The sequence below is a fragment of the Anguilla anguilla genome, chromosome 5 (assembly GCF_013347855.1).
Source record: "Anguilla anguilla isolate fAngAng1 chromosome 5, fAngAng1.pri, whole genome shotgun sequence".
Lineage (NCBI taxonomy): Eukaryota > Metazoa > Chordata > Actinopteri > Anguilliformes > Anguillidae > Anguilla > Anguilla anguilla.
The window spans coordinates 51,629,682-51,648,518 of NC_049205.1; the positions used below are offsets into that span (position 1 = coordinate 51,629,682).

At 43.0% G+C, this 18,837-nt stretch overlaps 1 protein-coding gene across 1 annotated transcript; it reads right to left on the reverse strand.

Annotated features, from left to right (window-relative positions):
• Nucleotides 1-722: 722 nt before the first annotated feature.
• LOC118228299 (switch-associated protein 70-like) lies at nucleotides 723-18,791 on the reverse strand. The gene is made up of 12 exons (XM_035419731.1): nucleotides 18,643-18,791; nucleotides 15,286-15,426; nucleotides 13,302-13,475; nucleotides 12,255-12,482; nucleotides 11,848-11,994; nucleotides 10,919-11,027; nucleotides 10,262-10,443; nucleotides 6,148-6,255; nucleotides 3,625-3,791; nucleotides 2,391-2,589; nucleotides 1,799-1,895; nucleotides 723-1,696 (listed from the first exon to the last, which is right to left on the reverse strand). The coding sequence occupies exons 1-12, from the start codon at nucleotides 18,736-18,738 to the stop codon at nucleotides 1,551-1,553; spliced, it is 1,794 nt and encodes a 597-aa protein (XP_035275622.1). The 5' UTR covers nucleotides 18,739-18,791; the 3' UTR covers nucleotides 723-1,550.
• Nucleotides 18,792-18,837: the final 46 nt, after the last annotated feature.

An 18,837-nucleotide genomic window follows, 5' to 3' on the forward strand; every position in this document is an offset into this window, starting at 1 on the left:
CAGGGCAGAACAGATCAATGGCGACATCTAGTGGCAGCTTCTTTTTGGACCTGTGTGTGTATTTGTGCGTGTCCAAGGACATGTTTAGAACTAGGAATTCTCGGGTGCCAGGCAGAGCTCAAGCTATGGCCCCCCTCAATGCACATTTCCAAATCCAAAGCACTTCTAAATCACACATCACAGGTTTCCCTCATTTTAGGGCCCGGCACTTAATTAGAAATGTGGTTGCCATCATCTGATTTCAGTTCCCAAATGGATATGGCCGACGTATTACATATATTCGGACCAATTATGTCACGATTAAGTGTATACACCATATTTTAATAATAACAAAGTCATTTTAATCAAATACGTGTTTCATATCTCTTATGGGACCACAGTTTTAGAAGTGACCTTTAAATTAAATTTAACATTTTACCCAAAGAACAGTGAAAGAACTTGCAGACATCTATCGGTCAAATGTTGAAACCGGGCTGCTGTATAGGAGGTCACTAGATTAGTCAGAATTTCCATTATTCCATTATATGTGGAAAAACCTGACAAATTAAGAGTAAAAATTATTTTGCAGTATAGCCATGAACCATATCAGTACTATAAATGCACATTATCCAATAACTAGGCTTAGCCATGTAACATACATGGAATGTGAAGTTTGAATGTGATTTTTTAAAATCTTAAAACAGCTTTCATCAAACTGCAAAAAAACTTCAAAGGCAAAATAATAAGCTAAGCAATATTTATGCAGTTAAGTATCTTGGGGGGGGATCTATTTGATCTTTCATTGCAAAAGTTAACTTTACAAATTATAGAATACCAGCTCCAGGTGTTTTATCTTATTTTGAAAAGGTAAATATTTCAAATTCAACTCATTAAAATCACTTGTAGTAGAATAAGACAAAATATTAAACAACATGTATTAGACTTGTTTTAGAAATACAGTATTAGAAATACTGAATACTTTGCTAGCAGAGCCCAGAATAATTTAACAAAAAGAATGCTGCACAGATTCTTCATACATTATCAAAAATGGCAAAAACATTCTTTTTTAAAGTAACAAATGAAACTGAAATCTTATAGCACTCTGACAAACAATTCAACAAAACGTAATACATAATTTCACTTTTACTAAGAACAAATTAATTGAAGCTATGGCATGTGTTAAAAATTAAAAATGTATAAAATATGTTCAAAACAGCCCAAGAAACCCCTGGAAAGTTAAAACAAATATGTGCAGAATCTGAACATATAGTATCAGGTCATGGGCCGCTTTAAAATTAAGAATATCCTCCCTACATGCTGTGTTCTCATTTTAAAAAAAATTTTTTTTTTACCTACTGTTTTGTACTGGTAGCTGCGAGCTACATATTCAACAATCTAGAACTAAATTATGGCTGGTGCAGATTCTGCAATGTCAGAGCAATGGCTATATAGTTACTCAACATATGATTCCAGTTATTAAATATCCTTTCGGTAACATGGAAGCAACGATATCACATGTTCACAGTGCTGCAGTAACGTTGGGGCTGTGTTGGGCAAGGTAGGGCTGGGCTCTACTGGGCCTTGGGAGGCTTGGAGGGCTTGGGGGGCTTGGGGGGCTGGTTCTTCCTCTGTTGCCATTCTTGTTCCCTCAGGTTGAGCTCGTTCTCAGTGAAGGCTGCTGGTCCCCAGTTTGTGATCCTCTGTGGCCCCTTAACACCTGAGAGTGCAGAGGAAACCTGGGTGAGTGTGGGCGGAGGTGACAGCGTGTTCACTGCAGGCTTTTACCTGAATGCCGGTGTGCACACATGGAGACCCTCACCTGGCTCAATGAGACGAATCAGGCCCTCGTGATGTGCCACCTTGTCCTTCCAGCTCTTGGTCTTGTTTGTCGCGCTCTCCAGTTTCTTTGTCACTTCCTGTCAAGCAAACAAACACACACACACACACATAAATATATACAAACACACACACATACAAATGCACACACGTATGTACACACACACATACACGCACACATACAGACACGCAACATCATGTATAAGTCTTCACATGCAAAAATGATATAGGTTTTGCCACTTCAATGAATTGAAGTAAATGCTGTGTGGTTCCCTCTCTAAACTGTCCTTAAAAAACTCAAAAGAATAATATGCCTTCTGGCCACCAGATGGCGATTATAACCAGCGCTTAAAAACTTGTACAATTTGCTAGTTTGTTATATGAGCAATAAGTGTGCTCCAAATAATTTTCAGTTAATGGGACTGAAATAATTCAGCTAAAACAGCCAATGTGAAGTTGAGCATTTCTCTAATTAAGCCACACTCATTCATATGATTGGTTGTTTGAGAGAGTTATTATGCCTAATAACTGTCTTTCCTATCTGAGTAATGACAGCCAGGGAGCCGCTCTCCCACCTCATACTGCTGCAGAGCTCCTCTCCTCTCGTTCTCCAGCTGCTCCAGCTGCACCATGGCCGCCCGCAGCGCGCTCTCCTTCTCCTTGCGCTCCTTCTCCAGCTCCTGTTTCTCCGCCTCCGTCTGAGACATGGCTCTCAGCTGCTGCGTGTGGAGGTGTTCCAGCTCCGCCCGCTTACACGCCTCCTCCTCCAGGAGCCTGCGGCACGTGAAGCACGCACGGGGAACATGGATACGGTCCAAAGTTCCAAAATCATCAAATTCCCGTCACGCAGTTAGTTTTGGTAAGGACCGCCCAACCCTGTTCCTGGAGATCTACCGTCCTGTAGGTTTTCATTTCAGCCCACCTGGCATACCTGATTCCTGACTAATTAGCAGCTCAGTGAGATTCCAGCTGTTGAATGAGGTGTGCTTTGTTAAGATTGGAATGAAAACCTACATGATGGTAGATCTCCAGGAATAGGGTTGGGCAGACCTGGTTTAGGTGGGCTGCTTACACATGGATAAGATTTCTAGAGCTTGAACTGCTGTGATAGAGGAAGGAACTAAGCAATGACAACACTATTTTCAATACAGCTCAATACTCAAGACTATTACTGTCATTTCTAAGAGCACTTTGCATAGCAAAATTTCCCAACTTACAAGCCCACTGCCACAAGCGTTTCCAGATTTGGGAGCCAAAACTATAGCTTTTGTACTGAAATTCATACTGACCCACTAGGGGCAAACCAGAGTTTGTGTAAGTATGAAACACAGGGTGGATAATACATACCGGCTGTGTAAGTGTGTAAAGAGGAGTGTGGATGCTACATACAGGCTGTGTAAGTGTGTGTAGAGGAGTGTGGGTACTACATACAGGATGTGTAAGTGTGTGTAGAGGAGCGTGGATACTACATACAGAATGTGTAAGTGTATAGAGGAGTGTGGGCACTAATGTACATACAGGCTGTGTAAGTGTGTGTAGAGGAGTGTGGGTACTACATACAGGCTGTGTAAGTGTGTATACAGGAGCGTGGATACTACATACAGAATGTGTAAGTGTGTGTAGAGGAGTGTGGGTACTACATACAGAATGTGTAAGTGTATAGAGGAGTGTGGGCACTAATGTACATACAGGCTGTGTAAGTGTATATAGAGGAGCATGGATACTACACACAGGCTGTGTAAGTGTGCACAGGTATGCAGATGTGTGTGTGTGTGTGTGTGTGTGTGTGTGTGTGGAGGCTGTGTGTACCTGGACTGCAGCTTGCGCATGTTCTCCTCGTCCTGCCGGGCCTGCCTCTCGTCCTCTAGCGCCTCCTCCAGGCGGTGGTACATATCCTCCAGCTCCTTGACGCGCTGCAGGTACTGCTCCAGCTCGCTGGACTTCTGCGCCACCTGCCGCTCCATCTGCTGCCGCACCTGAGGACGCACGCGCGCATGCGCACACGTGCAGTCACGCACACGGACAGAACATAGGGTCACCATGGTCACCCATCGTACCGCCTGCTGGTGCTGCTGCGCAGTGTGTAAATGAGTCACTGGCCACAAGTAGGGGTGCGTAGGAGGAGTGAGCATGCCCCAGCAGCAGTGGTCCTGATGTGCTGGGGGCACAGCAGTGATGTAAGAGGTACAAAATGGTGATTCCACATTGGGGAGAAACAGGCAGAAAAGGCAGCGAAGCTTGGGGTTCAATGCAGCTATAATCATTGAGAAGGACACTTTAAAGCAATTGTTCCAGTAATTGCTGTGCACATCAATAAAGAAGGACTTCCTGTAAAACTGGAAGGCCTGTAGTTATTCCTGATGAGGATGTAAATCGCAGTGACATATTTTTCATGTCAGACAACATTTCGAAGAATAACAATAATAGAAAGTACAGAACTAAAATGGGTACTTCCTAAAATACACACTTCTTGACTGGAACACTGGAACTGAGTTTTTCACACAGAGGCTAAACTGCCATTTCTGGTGCTTAGGTAGAAAAACGTTTACCAGAATCACAATGCAAAGATCAGATTTTCCAAAAAAAAAAAAAAAAAATCATGAAACTTTGCTTAGCCCAGGGAAGAATTCAAAAGAACCCGCACCAACATTTCCCTTATGAAAATGTGCTCTGGAAGACTTTGAAAACAATTATATGATAAACTAGGCTGTCCTAATGTGAATAACTAATTCTAAAAGTCATTGCTTAAGGTACCTCAAAGTCATTGGGCCTCATTCACAAAACATTTTTGAAATTATTCTTACTTTTGTTTTTAAAAATGTTCCTACCAAAAAACCATGATGGAATTCATGACCTTTGTTATTGTGCATATCCCAGGTGTATGAGATGATGAATGCTGCCTATTTATAAATTGTATGTGCAATCCTGCTCATGTGATTAGCATGAGGAAATGGCCATGAACAATGACAGATAAGAAAAAAATGATGAATGGGGACATGTTTGGGGAAACATTCTTGCATACCGTTTTACGATCAAATGTGATTGCATGCGTGTTTCGTGAATGATGCCCATTGTGTCTTTAGACAGTCGGTATTCAACAGTTGAATGCAACAGGCAGCAGAGTTGCAGTGAATGTATCAGTTACAGGTGAATAGCGTGGGGCTGTAGGCACTCACTGAATGGCAGTAGAGTTGCAGTGAATGTATCAGTTACAGGTGAATAGCGTGGGGCTGTAGGTACTCACTGAGTGGCAGTAGAGTTGCAGTGAATGTATCAGTTACAGGTGAATAGCGTGGTGCTGTAGGTACTCACTGAATGGCAGTAGAGTTGCAGTGAATGTATCAGCTACAGGTGAATAGCGTGGGGCTGTAGGTACTCACTGAATGGCAGTAGAGTTGCAGTGAATGTATCAGTTACAGGTGAATAGCGTGGGGCTGTAGGTACTCACTGAATGGCAGTAGAGTTGCAGTGAATGTATCAGTCACAGGTGAATAGCGTGGGGCTGTAGGTACTCACTGAGTGGCAGTAGAGTTGCAGTGAATGTATCAGTTACAGGTGAATAGCGTGAGGCTGTATGTACTCACTGAATGGCAGTAGAGTTGCAGTGAATGTATCAGTTACAGGTGAATAGCGTGGGGCTGTAGGTACTCACTGAGTGGCAGTAGAGTTGCAGTGAATGTATCAGTTACAGGTGAATAGCGTGGGGCTGTAAGTACTCACTGAGTGGCAGTAGAGTTGCAGTGAATGTATCAGTTACAGGTGAATAGCGTGGGGCTGTAGGTACTCACTGAATGGCAGTAGAGTTGCAGTGAATGTATCAGTTACAGGTGAATAGCTTGGGTCTGTAGGTACTCACTGAATGGCAGTAGAGTTGCAGTGAATGTATCAGTTACAGGTGAATAGCGTGGGGCTGTAGGTACTCACTGAGTGGCAGTAGAGTTGCAGTGAATGTATCAGTTACAGGTGAATAGCGTGGGGCTGTAAGTACTCACTGAGTGGCAGTAGAGTTGCAGTGAATGTATCAGTTACAGGTGAATAGCGTGGGGCTGTAGGTACTCACTGAGTGGCAGTAGAGTTGCAGTGAATGTATCAGCTACAGGTGAATAGCGTGGGGCTGTAGGTACTCACTGAATGGCAGTAGAGTTGCAGTGAATGTATCAGTTACAGGTGAATAGCGTGGGGCTGTAGGTACTCACTGAGTGGCAGTAGAGTTGCAGTGAATGTATCAGTTACAGGTGAATAGCGTGGGGCTGTAGGTACTCACTGAATGGCAGTAGAGTTGCAGTGAATGTATCAGTTACAGGTGAATAGCGTGGGGCTGTAGGTACTCACCATTTTCTCCCTCTCCAGGTCGGCGCGGTACCGCTCCTGCAGCTCGTGCTGCGTCTGCATTCTCTTGCGCTCCTCCAGGGCGGCGCTGGTCGCCGTGTCCTGCAGTTTCTGCCAGGAGACCAGAGAGTGGAGTGCCAGTGAGCGCAATCCTAGCCCAGGTAAGACAACAACAACAACTCACTCCCAAAAGATCTGCACTGGCCCATTCACAAAGGACCTGTTCCCCTGCTAACTCTAGAAGCCTTTCAGTGTATCTGGAGAAAAACATTCTTGTCAATAAAGGTTCCAGTTGTACACATATCAAAACAAGATTAAGTTTTTTTTAATTTTATTTTTTTTAAACTTTTTTTGCAGCTACTCATTTCTGGCAGTGAGGTTCTCAATTTAAGGCGCTCCACCATGTTTAAAAATATTACCTAAACAAATTTATAGCTTTTCACAAGACCCCACGTGTAAAGGGCTGATTTTTATGATGAAGTAAGGGTTAGTTCACAGAATACTATCAGTGGCCTGACCAGTGAAACGCATTACCAGCTCATGCTGTCTGATGATAAGGCAGGGTAAAGGGGAACTGAAGACGGTGGAGGTGGAGATTACATTTATTTGGCAGATGCTCTTTCAAACATTTTACACAGGTGTCTATCTCTAAGCCAGTTTTGCATAGGAGGGGTTGTATATGTCATCAAGTTAAATTAGGGTTTGAAACTCATTTCCAGAGAATGTATGAGCAGCAGAGTCACATAAAAAAATACACAAGGAGAGGAAACAGGAGGTCATTAAATCAATGTGAATGTTTCCCCATTTATCGTAAAACACAAGACATTTCAACCCGAGAGGTCTGATGAAGACCATGTGGGTCAAAGCCGCTGTGTTACTTTTTGTGTTAAACCACATAGGAGAATTTAAACAGTGTCGATGCACTGCTTCTTCATTAAATGCAAGAACAGGTGATGAGATGATGACATGATCATGCTGTTCAGCCCATTTAGGTTTGTCATTTTCAGTACAGCACCCAGTATTCTGTAAACCCTGGTCTTGAACACCACAAGGCCCCCTGCTTCTGAGAAATATTTCCACGCACTGATTACTTTCTGTGAAATGCAGCACTTCCTGATGTAAGTGTGACAATGTTCAATTATGCCCCCTGGAGTTGATACCCTTTCTTTGAATACAACAAGCCCAACAAACAGCACATTCCCCTGTTTGTGAAAGGGCAATCAAATCATTTTTAGCGCTGCCCTGAAGCCAAAGAGGATGAAGGTTCAACTTGTGATGTTTGTTCAATATAACACTCTGCTGTCACTCATGGGGGGAAGTGAAAGTTATGCTTGGCAGGAACCAAAACCACCCCCCCTCCCTTCCACAATTCTCCAGTAACAACGAACAGAGTCAAAACCAGAGGGTGACTTTGTCACTGACAAAGACCCACTCTCTAAACTGAGCTGAAGAGAAGACCGTGAGGGTACTGTCCAGCATCTAGACCCACATAAGTAAAGAGATATAATTTACTCTATTCATTCAATGAATTCTTCATTTATTCAAGAAAATGAATCAGTATCCGTAACAAACTTTAAAAACAAGCTTGGTACCAATCTTCCATAAACACACACCAGTGTAAACATTCAGTTATAATCCATTTCTAATAATTTATTGTGCAAATTGTGCAAACTGACAGCTAATAATTGTGCTTACTATACCATTGTAAATCCTGCAGTAAACTCATAAACTGGAAAGGATAGCATTTTTCATTGTACAGTGTAGCCTACTTTTTTGTATCACATCTCAAACAGAGCTTTATATAGCCGGTGTGTTATAATTAAAGGCAGAGCCCGGTGTAGCAGGTGTGTGGGAAATACCCTCCAGGTCTTATCATAACTATCTCTTCAACAGGGCAGGTTTGAATGTCTGGTTTGAACTTTTCATTCCATAAAATGCTGTTGGGTATTCAGTGAAGCAAGTCAGGCCTCACAAATAGAGATTTGTATAACAAAAAAACAAGCAGTTGTTCGGTTCTGCATTACAACAGCTAGGTATTTCTGCGTATGGGTGTGTTTCTTCCTCAAACAGGTAAATGCTACACATTGGCTGTCTTTGATGTGTGTCCCGCCATTCACGGCAAAGTTCAATAAGATTCTGATGCAAGAGGTGCTACATAAAAACAACCTTCAGTCATGCGCTCAACCATTCAATTCGCCTCTTTTAGACCTTCACCAAATACTATAGCCTTACAGCCATACAGCCCTACTCTTCACTAAGGCAGCCAATGCTCATCGTGACAGCATGACTGCATAAAGTCCCAATTTGCATACTGCAGGTGAGGAGGAAGCAGGTACAGAGTAGGGCTGTCAACTGCCAGTGCTGTTATGTGTGATGGCCTCTCGGTGCTCAGCATGTAATGCACAAGTGGACGAGGAGAAGAAAAAAGCAGTCATGCGCGACTGTTCAGAAGCAGGTGCCTCCGACTCAAGTTATCTCTGCAAGCTCTCTTGGATGCACAGCCTGCATGTGGGCCCTCAGATTGCTACTTGTTGTGTGATATTTATGCTCTATCTGAACTATTGGGTCTTTCTGTTGAATATTCCTATGAGCTGCACAAAACCGAAACACTGGCCAAACATCACTTGTTGTTCAGGTGAGATCTCCTCATTGACGGCTAGTTCAGAGTTTTCAGCCTCTTTAGTGTCGGTTGGATTTGTAATCAAAAAGCTGGAGGAAGACATTTATTATGGCAATGAGATTACATGTGAAGAGTGAGGGACGTATTCAGCTAGTTAAAAAGTTTCAAAGTGTGCAAATAAATATATGGGGCTGTTTGTTTACAATTTTGTTTTTCCATTTCAATAAAACTATTCTTTTTTTACCATCAAATTATGTTTGATTTATATTTTAATTCTGACAGCCTTATTTCAGAGAGTAAATCTTACTTACTGTATATGCAGACATGTATTCATGTACAATGCACTCTAAATAATCAGCTTCACATCCAGCAGTCAGGAAATGGCACTCCACAAAAATGCTTTTTCATCTCATCTCTACACTGGATGTAATGCTTTTCCCCCCCAAGTAAGCAGTCCAGTGTTCAATTGCAACCTCTGTCTGCTCATATCACAATAAGATTCTAAAAGAATGACACAGTTGTTTTAAATCACTATCTTGTCAAAATCAAGAACAGAGAAGACCAAAAGATCAAAGAAAGAAAATTCAGGTTTCTTTACAAACAAAAAGTTCTGACCAATAATTTGTCAGTCTGGTGGAAGAACAGTAGGTTTGAATGACATCGTATACTGTATGTGCATAGTGAGGAAATGGATAGTACAACGATACAGAAACAATACAGATTGTATGCAATATAAATCAAAGGGCCGGGATGGGGTGGGGTAGTGGGGCGTGTTCTCAGAGCTAATTCCGAGAGTGTGACCTCAAAGAAGGAAATGTTCCCCGAAGGCATGGAGGGACGTAAAGTCCCTATTGTTAACAGCAACCATGAAAAACACACAAAGGCTGTGGATTGGTGGTTGGACGAGGATGTGGCATGCGGTGAAACGAGTGGGTTTCAGGACAAGCCGGTTTCCTCTGAAGGATTTCTCTGTACAGGCCGTCTTAGGGAAAATTACACTTGCTGTCTGTCATCCTGGAAAGATGCTTCAGATGATACAAAATCCATTTAAATATATCTGGTTGTGAAATGTCTTTATTTAAAAGAGCCATCCACCAATAAATGACCATTTATTAATATTGGAAAGGGAATTGTATGTGATTAGTGATAATTTCATCTGTATTAACATGTAGAAATGTCAATGGAAATGGGCTGGAATGGACAGATCTTTTTTATTTGAGTGACACATGCTGACTGCCCCTACACTGCTGACTGAGGGAAAACTGACTTAGTAACATAGTTTCTGCTGTCTGTTTACAGTTTAATGGCATTCTTTGTATTTAATAATATATCTCTTTTGATAAGGACCAGCATTAATATTCCTGCACCAGTATGGCACATAAATGTGTTAAAAATGTCACTACAACACTGTGCCACAGCACTGTGTTATAGGGAGTTCACACCGGGGATCGGACTCTCAGACAGCAATGATTACCCAGAAGGTGCTGGGTTCAGTACCTTTCTCATGGCCTCCAGCTCTCGCTGCTTCTGCTCACTGGCAACCTGCAGCTGTCGCATGCCCTCCTGCAGCTGGTCCTGCTCGGCCTGCAGCTTCCTGCGCAGCTCCCTGCGCTGATGCCGAGCTGCGCGGTGCGGGGAGACCTGGTTGTGCCTCAGTGCATAGATGCAGGACTGGACGGCTAAGGGGGGGGGGGGGGGGGGGGAGGGGACAGGCACAGTCAGGCACAGTCAGGCCCAAAACGGACACATGGACACATGGAATTTAAACACAGGATTTAAATCATGGTTCCGCGCTGTCTGTCAAAACTCATAATCTGCTGTGAAGAGAAGCTTTATTTCAGGTATGGGTTGCCCATGGTACCCCAGCCTGTAGTTTCTAACTGATTTTCAGTCTTTGATTTCAGTCTGCAAGGCTGTGTGGCCTGTTGTGTTACCACTGATTCCTCTAGTCAACACAGACCACAAAGCGAAGAGTCACAGGGGGTCATGTTACAGTCTTCCCAGCAACCCTCCCCTCTGGGGTTTCTGACCACAGTCGAAACTGACATGGTCAGGATTTTATAACAGAATTTAGTCACATTGCTACACTGAATCTCCGGGTTTCAGCAGGAAGAGCTACCTAGCAGTCTCCTGTAAATGAATGTAACTTCTTACCTTGAATCCATTCTTGCTTCTTCTTCGTGTCAGAGGCACTGATTTCAAAGCTTTTGTCAGAGCACCTGATGATGAAGAGGCACTTCTTCCCCTCCTTGTCTGGTAAAGACTAAACAGAGCAGGTTTTTGCATATTTCTCCAAGCAGGTTTTTTGATGCGTTTTTTTGATACCAGGTCCCATCTTAATTCCTTACAGCAGTTTTTCAGCATTTAAAGCCCTTGGATTCCACCCCCACCCTCTACTGACATACATATTTTTTTAAAGCTACTCTGTATGACCAGAAGTAACTGGACACCCCTTCGTCTGGGGCTATCTTTGATGGTTTGGGCTAGGTGGCCCGTGAAGGCAAGTCTTATTGCAATGACATTCTAGACAATTCTCAGCTTCCAACTTTGTGGCAACAGTTTGGGAAGGCCCTTTCCTGTTTCAGCATGACAATGCCCCCGGGCACACAGCGAGGTCCACATAGTAATGTTTTTGTCGAGATGGTGTGGTGTGTGGAAGAACTTGACTAGCCTGCACAGAGCCCAGACCTCAACTCCATCCAACACCTTTGGGGTCAATTGGAAAGCCAACTGTGAGCCAGGTCTTCCTCACCCAATCAGTGCAATACCTCACTAAAGCTCTTCTGGAGGTAGAGGTTGTTATGGGAGCAAAGGGTGGGCCAACTCCATATTAACACACACAATTTTGAATGAGATGCTGGGTGTCAGGTGTCCATATACTTTTAGCCGCATAGTGTATTTCTCTCCAAACACCACCAACCTCCCCCTCCTCCCCCCCCCCCCCCCCCCCCCCCCCCCCCCAACAAAAAAAAAAATTGGCTATGCTTTTTGGGTTCGTGAAACAATCAATGCAGCTGAAGCCAGAAATCCAGTAATGCTTTCTTAAATATTAACAAAAACATAAAGCTGATTAGTGAGGTCACCTCAACGCATGAGCGTCCATCCAGTAAAATGTCTCCTTTCTTCTCTGTCAGATCCTCACCGACGTAGTAGGAGAGCGAGTGAAGCCTCAGCACAAACCAGCGCTCTGTCCAGTTTTTCCTTTTGTGACCCTTTTTCATCATGTAGCCCTGCAAAGAGAACAAAAAAAACCTGAGGCATACTGGAACATCACCTGCGGCATTCTGGGATATAAGCTTTTTTACATTAAAACACAACAGGCAAGTGATGTCTCACTTTTTCAACTCGCTGCCCTCATTCATGATAACCATTGGAGCAGAACAGGTTTTTCAAACACGTATGTGCACCTGCACTCAATGAAAATTCAATTGAGGATCAAAACTCGGATGCAAATTAACAGCCAGGAAGCAAAGGAGTAGGACGTGCTCACCTTCTTGAGCACGTTCAGGATGAGCTCCTGGAAGACCTCCTTGATGCCCATGGAGAGGGTCTGACGGTGCATGCCCTTGCTGAAGTGGCCCTGGCCCACCAGATCAATGAACTCCCAGGCACTGAGGTCCCGCTGCCTTCTGCTCTGCTGCATCCTGTAGCTCTGAAACCTCTCCTCCTCCCAGCTGCCCCCCATGGCCTCCATTAGTCTCCGCAAGAAGTACTCGATCTGCCAAGAAACACCACAGGCCAGACTAACGTGATGACCCTACTTTACCCTAAACAAGAGCATTTCAGTTACTTCCTGGGGTTCGGAATTTGGGATTTTATGTTCATAAAATAAAAATTATTTCATATATTTTTTGTAAAAACGTAAGAGTACATCTGTGGTGGCCACATTTGGAGTTTGGGCCACAAGCTGAATAGTCCTGTTGTACACCACCTATACAAACTGAAGACTATTGTCAACGCAAATGTCACAAGAAACATATTCAAGAGCACACACAATGTTTCTTCAGGATGGTGAGTGGGTGAGTCCCAAAGAAAGAAAACAGCTTTTGTTCATTGCGCCATTAGAGTGCAAGCACCACAATATAAATCCCCTGGGGCTTAATGCAGCAGGAAGCAACTTACTTCCTGTTTTGAATATATATTTCAGCACTGAACTGGGTTTGGTTTCTAAAAAATTTAACTGATCTAGGTGGAAAAAAAAACCTAGGTGTACGTTCCTATAATTTTTTCTGCTTATTGTGACTGTGATTAAAATACTAAGAAAAAAGTAACAAATTGGTTCAGAATTTAATCTCAGTTTATCATGTTTTTTTTTAAGAACGTGATAAGATCCATTTTGAAGATTAATCCAAGCTGTGGTGTGTATATATATATATATGTGAGAATATGTGTGTGTGTGTGTGTGTGTGTGTATATATCATGTATACAATAGTGCTACGACTCTCGGTACAGAATCTGAAGGAAAAACGATAAGCTTAAACACTCAACACATGTTGTCTTTCCAGAAGGAAAGCAGGAAACTGCCATTCTACACTACCTCCTCAATGACGATGACCAGGGGGTACCTCTCCTCTGACAGGAAGTTGAAGACACACCAAATCTTGAAGGCATCCTCATCTGTGATGAGCAGGTGGTTGATGTTGAGGTTTTTGCCGGCGCACAGGGTCCAGCACATCTTATTTAATTCCAAGCGGTCAAAGTTATCACGGACCTGCAGCCAACATGGAAACGGGCATCCAGCCCAGCAAGATTTCAGGGAAAACTGGGATGGACTGGTCGTAAAGCTTCAAAGCAAACACCTTTAGGTAAAAACTCCAAAGCAGAAATACCTGGAGGATGGGATTCCATTCAGCAATTAGGTTGAGGAACTGAAACAATTTAAGGTGAGACAACATCTATATAAACCCTATTTATATACTCAAATCATTCCTAAAAAGTCTCCCAAAGACAGATGGTTGGGCAAACACCAGGAAAAATTACAGAGCCCCCAAGTCACCACAACAGGAACCAAAACTACTGACAAGCTTGTGCCAAAACCACTGTTGCACATTTCTTCCTTAGCATGCCAGTTCTCTGTTTGCCCACCTTCCCTCCCCCGACTTGTCAATCTGGGAAACTCTTTCTCCCTCACCGACTTAACAATCGCTGCCTTGTTAAAGACCAAGTAGTTTCTTTCTGCCCTAAATAAACTCCCATTTGCATTCACAAGGGTAATGGTTTGCCTTATTCAAGAGAGCCGTCGTTTCTCAAATGAAAGGCTTCACCATGGAAGAATTCTACTACACAGAACAAAAAAACAAAACAGAGACAGCAGAAACAGAGGCATTACAATGGTATTAGACAACATCAACAGATAAGAAAGCAACACGAGGCAAAAACATGCAGGTCTGAAATAGAGAAATCATTTCATATGCACATAAATGCTCAGACATTAATGCTATGTGTTTACAGAGCGCCCAGACGGAACACTTTTACTGCAACGGACAAATAACTCTACTTCTGCACCACTGCACACCAACCAGTCGAGAAGTCAAAACAAGTGGCAGTACTGACTGGCCTACAGCCCCACAGGTCAATGCAGAATTGTGCGTAGCATCGCGCAGGGAAGGGAGGCTGGTCAGTCAGGCCTCCACAAGTGTGTCTGTTTAGCTGTGCATGAAGTATCCTCCTCTGGCTCAAGCATGTGTGAGCTGGACTTGCAAACTGCGGTGCGATGAGAGGCAGTGGCTGATGTGCTTCAGAGGAGAGCTCATGCTTGTCTTTTGTGTGACTCTCCAGAATTTGGCAGCACTACTCTTGAAAATTGGAGCTAATATTCTGCAAGGCTCACTTGTGCTTATGGGAGACTGAGAACGTGTAGGATTCCTGAATCCTCTTTCACATGACTAAAGCCCTCAAATGTGCACAACTGTGGAAGCAGTAGTCTTGGCTGGGTGGGTGACAGCTTCAGTAAGTGCTGATTCACTGTTAACGAAGAGATTTGTACAATTCTAGGGAGACAGGTGGGATGCCTGAAGCTGGACTGACAGAATCTGCTTAGATGACCTACAGAGGCCCAAAGTGTGCATTGGGCTGCTTATGGTACCATAATTTATATTTTGCTTTAGAAAGACTTAATGACAGTGTTACCAATGTCACCTGCATTTAAAAATTACTGTAAGAGTTTCAGTGGCCTTCTACCTGCATAATTATGTCTTTTGCTCAAATTAACTTTTTAGATGAGTACACTTTGCTAAACAATAATTACTACCTTGTTTTCCTCGACACTGAAATGTAGTGTGACTAAAGTTAGAGGTCTGCGATAGATTGGCAGACTGTCCAGAGTGTAATCCTGCCTCTTGCCCAAAGCACGCTGGAATAGGCTCCAGGCACCCACCGTGACCATGCCCAGGATAAGCGGGTATAGATAATGGATGGATGGATGGATGTAAGAGGTATGAATCACCAGAAGATGTCCATTAAGGAGCCAGTTAGGTGGGAACGGCTCAGATGCAGGTATTGGCACAGGTGCAGGTGCTCACCTTATCCAGGATGAAGCGGTTCAGATAGGGCATGTATCCCTGGGTGGAGACGGGGCCCTCGTCGTTGTCTTTGAAGTGCTCCTCCAGGGCCACAGGGTCATGAGGGATCCTCATTACAGTGCACAGGTTGTGAGACAGCACCTGCAGCAGCACACAGATGCGTCAAAACAAGTAGCCGATCTGAGACCACTGCATGCCACACTGCAGGACAGCATGGGATTCACTGTGACATTGCTCAAAGTGTACATCAGACAAAGCCGGCCGCCACTTCTGAGATGCAGAGAATCTCCAATATATCCATTATGAATATTTTCAATCGGTTATGCCAATGATTGTAAACCAAATACTCCTAATGGAGAGCAGAATTTATAAGAAGGACCCCCAGTGGTCTCTATACATTCATTAATGCTCCACACTGCATGTAGAGGCAAGGCTCAGGAATGCCAATGTTTCAGTGCACAGTGTTTTCAAAATTTCAAGGAGAATTTTTGGGTTTAAAGCCCCTCCCTGGAATTGAATGTATATGCTAAATGACTGCAATGCAGTATTCTTTCCAAGTGTATTAAAAAACTTCTTCATGTTTGTGGTGTGGGGATGGCTGGTTTAAGCAGCCACACCTGCCCTGTGTCAAGCTAATTAGACGTGGCCAATTGGATAATTGGTTAAGAATTAGATAATTGGCCAGGCTAATTGGACCCGGGGAACAGGAGTGGCTGCACCTGTGCGTAGTGAGGTAATCAGTGCGCACAGGTTAAATCTGCCATCCCCACTCACAGAAGGGAGCCTCTGTCATGACAGTGTTTTACATCTGCTCATTTGGCTGTACCATCTTGCCAACCCTCGTAAATAAATGTGGACTGTTGGAACATCATCTCCCTGTGTCTCTGTGCTGGAGGGCCCCTAGGAAAGCCAATTCGGTGGCCTGTGGCAGGCTTGTTTGCCACAATGTTCTTTCAAAGTTTTTTTTAATGGATTGACTTTGCTCTCAGAGCACAGAGACACTGAGGTGGCAGCTGAGGAGGTACTGGGTGTTTCCTGCTCGAAGACGAGACGGCTACAGTAGGATTCTAGTTTCTATAGCAAATTTGATTTAAAATCATTTAAACAAAATATTGTGGCAGAAGATGCACTGCGGTTCTGTTGTGGGGAGCTCATTCCTCCAGAGGGAGGCCAGGGTAAAAGTTGAGAACAGAAAGAGAGACCTTTAAAGTAGCCTGGGACATTAGGGGACACACAGAGATGTAATGTTTTATAACAGATTGCCAGTAAAAAAAGTGCTTTTCCTTTCACTGGACCAGAGGCCATGGCCAGAGCCTTGTATTTCATTCAGGCCACCACCATGTTCAGCCGTCATTTGCGGCAGAATGTCTTGGTTAAAACTGACCCAAAATATCTGGGTCACAAAAATGACAGGGTAATTTTCAGCCCTGCTACATAACCATATACTATTTCCTTAGAGACTGCACATCTGTGGAGATTATTTCATGTTTTAATTGAATTGTAGAAAAGCGTCTGTTAACATAAAAAGATTACTTTGAAGATCTGTGCCACAAACTAAGGTTGTTCTTTTGAATACTTCCTGAGACGATTGATCATTAACTTCTCCCGAATGACTCCTTCATTTTTCTTTGGAGGAAATGAAAAAACCTGAACAACAAACACTTCTCTTTTTAACCAGTTTTTTTACATTCTGTTGAGCACATTTTGGAACCCCTGATGTGTGACATTTACTTCTATTTTAAAAAAACTATTTCTGACGATATTGCTTTCGGGCCAACTGATTCGGTAATGCCCAACTAATTTACCCGCAAGAAAAATGCAAATCAGTATCTCAAAAACCTGTGAGACAACTGAAGTCACTGTTCTCTAAGGAAACATCTGGAGACTAAAGATGTATGTATGTGGCATAACCCCATAGAGGCTGGTGCTTTCAAAAGCCTGAATGTAGCAGCTTACCAAATCTGGTTGATGAAGAATTTTACACCATAAGATGATCAATTAACCACAAATAGCAGCTGAACACACAGCTGGATTGTGTTTACACAACGCTGTACATCTCACATCAGGTTCACAAAGCACTTTACAGTGGGAGTGAACTACTGACTCACCTCAGTCACCACTGAAGTGGACAGAGGTAGAGTAGGGAAGGGGGAACTTACGGAGACAGTATGTGACCACCAATTATAATGGACACAACACTGTTTTTTTTTTTTGTTTTTTTTTTTGATGCCCCTCAGATTGACACCACCCAAGGCGAGCATCCTGGACCTCTATGCCTTAAACCAGCCCTGAATCTTACAATGAAGACTGCAATACAATAGAAAAAACTAAAATAAGAAATTATCATAAGACTAAGACGTGTCTTATTTGGGACATTTTAGTGAGAATTGTAATTAGTCACAAGTGATTATTTTTTAATTATTTCTTTCTGCTCTCTAGAAGCTTTAAAAAAGTATTTGAATTGTGTGTCCTAATAAAAAATATTATGGCCTGTAATACCCATAAAAGTGCATTAAGTTTTGGGGCGACATAGCTCAGGAGGTAAGAGAGGTTGTCTGGCAGTAGGAGGGTTGCCGGTTCAATCCCCTGCTGTCGAAGTGTCCCTGAGCAAGACACCTAAGCCCTAATTGCTCCCAACGAGCTGATTGGTACATGGCAGCCTTTCACCGTTGGTGTGTGAGTGTATGTGTGAATGAGAAGCGCTATATAAATGCAGTCCATTTACCATTTACCATTTAAACACAACAGTGAGTGACAGGAAATACTTAAATACAAATTAAGTATATAACAACGTCTTGGTTGGATTACGTTGTCTTTTCTACATTTCAGACAAATCATATTCCCAGAACAACTTCTCTTGATGATTCACAATATCATGCTTCTGCTTGCATAAAAATAGCAAAAGCGCTTGCTAAGCGCTTGTCTGCTCCAGACCACGCGACCAGCAGATGATTATGAGACAGAATAAGAATTCCCACCACACTGTGGACTATGTATCCAATAAGTATCACGCATATCATACTTAATGGGTGTCTATAATTAATACATATGTCTATCAAATATGCTCTAAAAGTAATCACTTGGAGAAAATCTCAGGAGCACAAGAACGAAGTCATCATTATAAGTATTAAAATAATTTTACAGCAACTTTGGCTATAATATAAGGATTTCGGCAATATCGCAAAGATCATTTATATCAGTTTATTCAAATGAAGGCACTCACGTACAGATGAACAACGGTTATTTTCTATGCGCATCTGTTGGTACATAGTTCTGCGCCAAGTCCAAATCACTTCAAAGTCAGTCATCAATCAAATTCCCATTACACAGACAAAAGCCAGGCGCTTCAAAACGTACCTTCAATTGCGATTTAGACACCTTCCCACATTTGTCTAGATCCAAGGCGGTGAAAGCGTGCCAGATTGGCTTTAAAAGCTCGTCCCTGAGTCCCATTTTGAAGGTTCCTTTCGCCCGCGTGTCCCTCCGTGTGAATAAAAAGCATTTCTTTAGGCAAATACGTCTGGACACGCTCACGTGACCAACATCAAAAGC

Bases quoted from the DNA above. Each gene is read 5' to 3' on its own strand.
- LOC118228299 (XM_035419731.1), bottom strand. From the start codon at position 18,738: ATGGGACTCAGGGACGAGCTTTTAAAGCCAATCTGGCACGCTTTCACC. The intron at 10,444-10,918 runs GTAAGAAGTTAC...CCCCCCCCTTAG, and splicing joins GAAGCAAGAATGGATTCAAG to CCGTCCAGTCCTGCATCTAT. The intron at 1,697-1,798 runs GTGAGGGTCTCC...CTGCACTCTCAG, and splicing joins GATTCGTCTCATTGAGCCAG to GTGTTAAGGGGCCACAGAGG.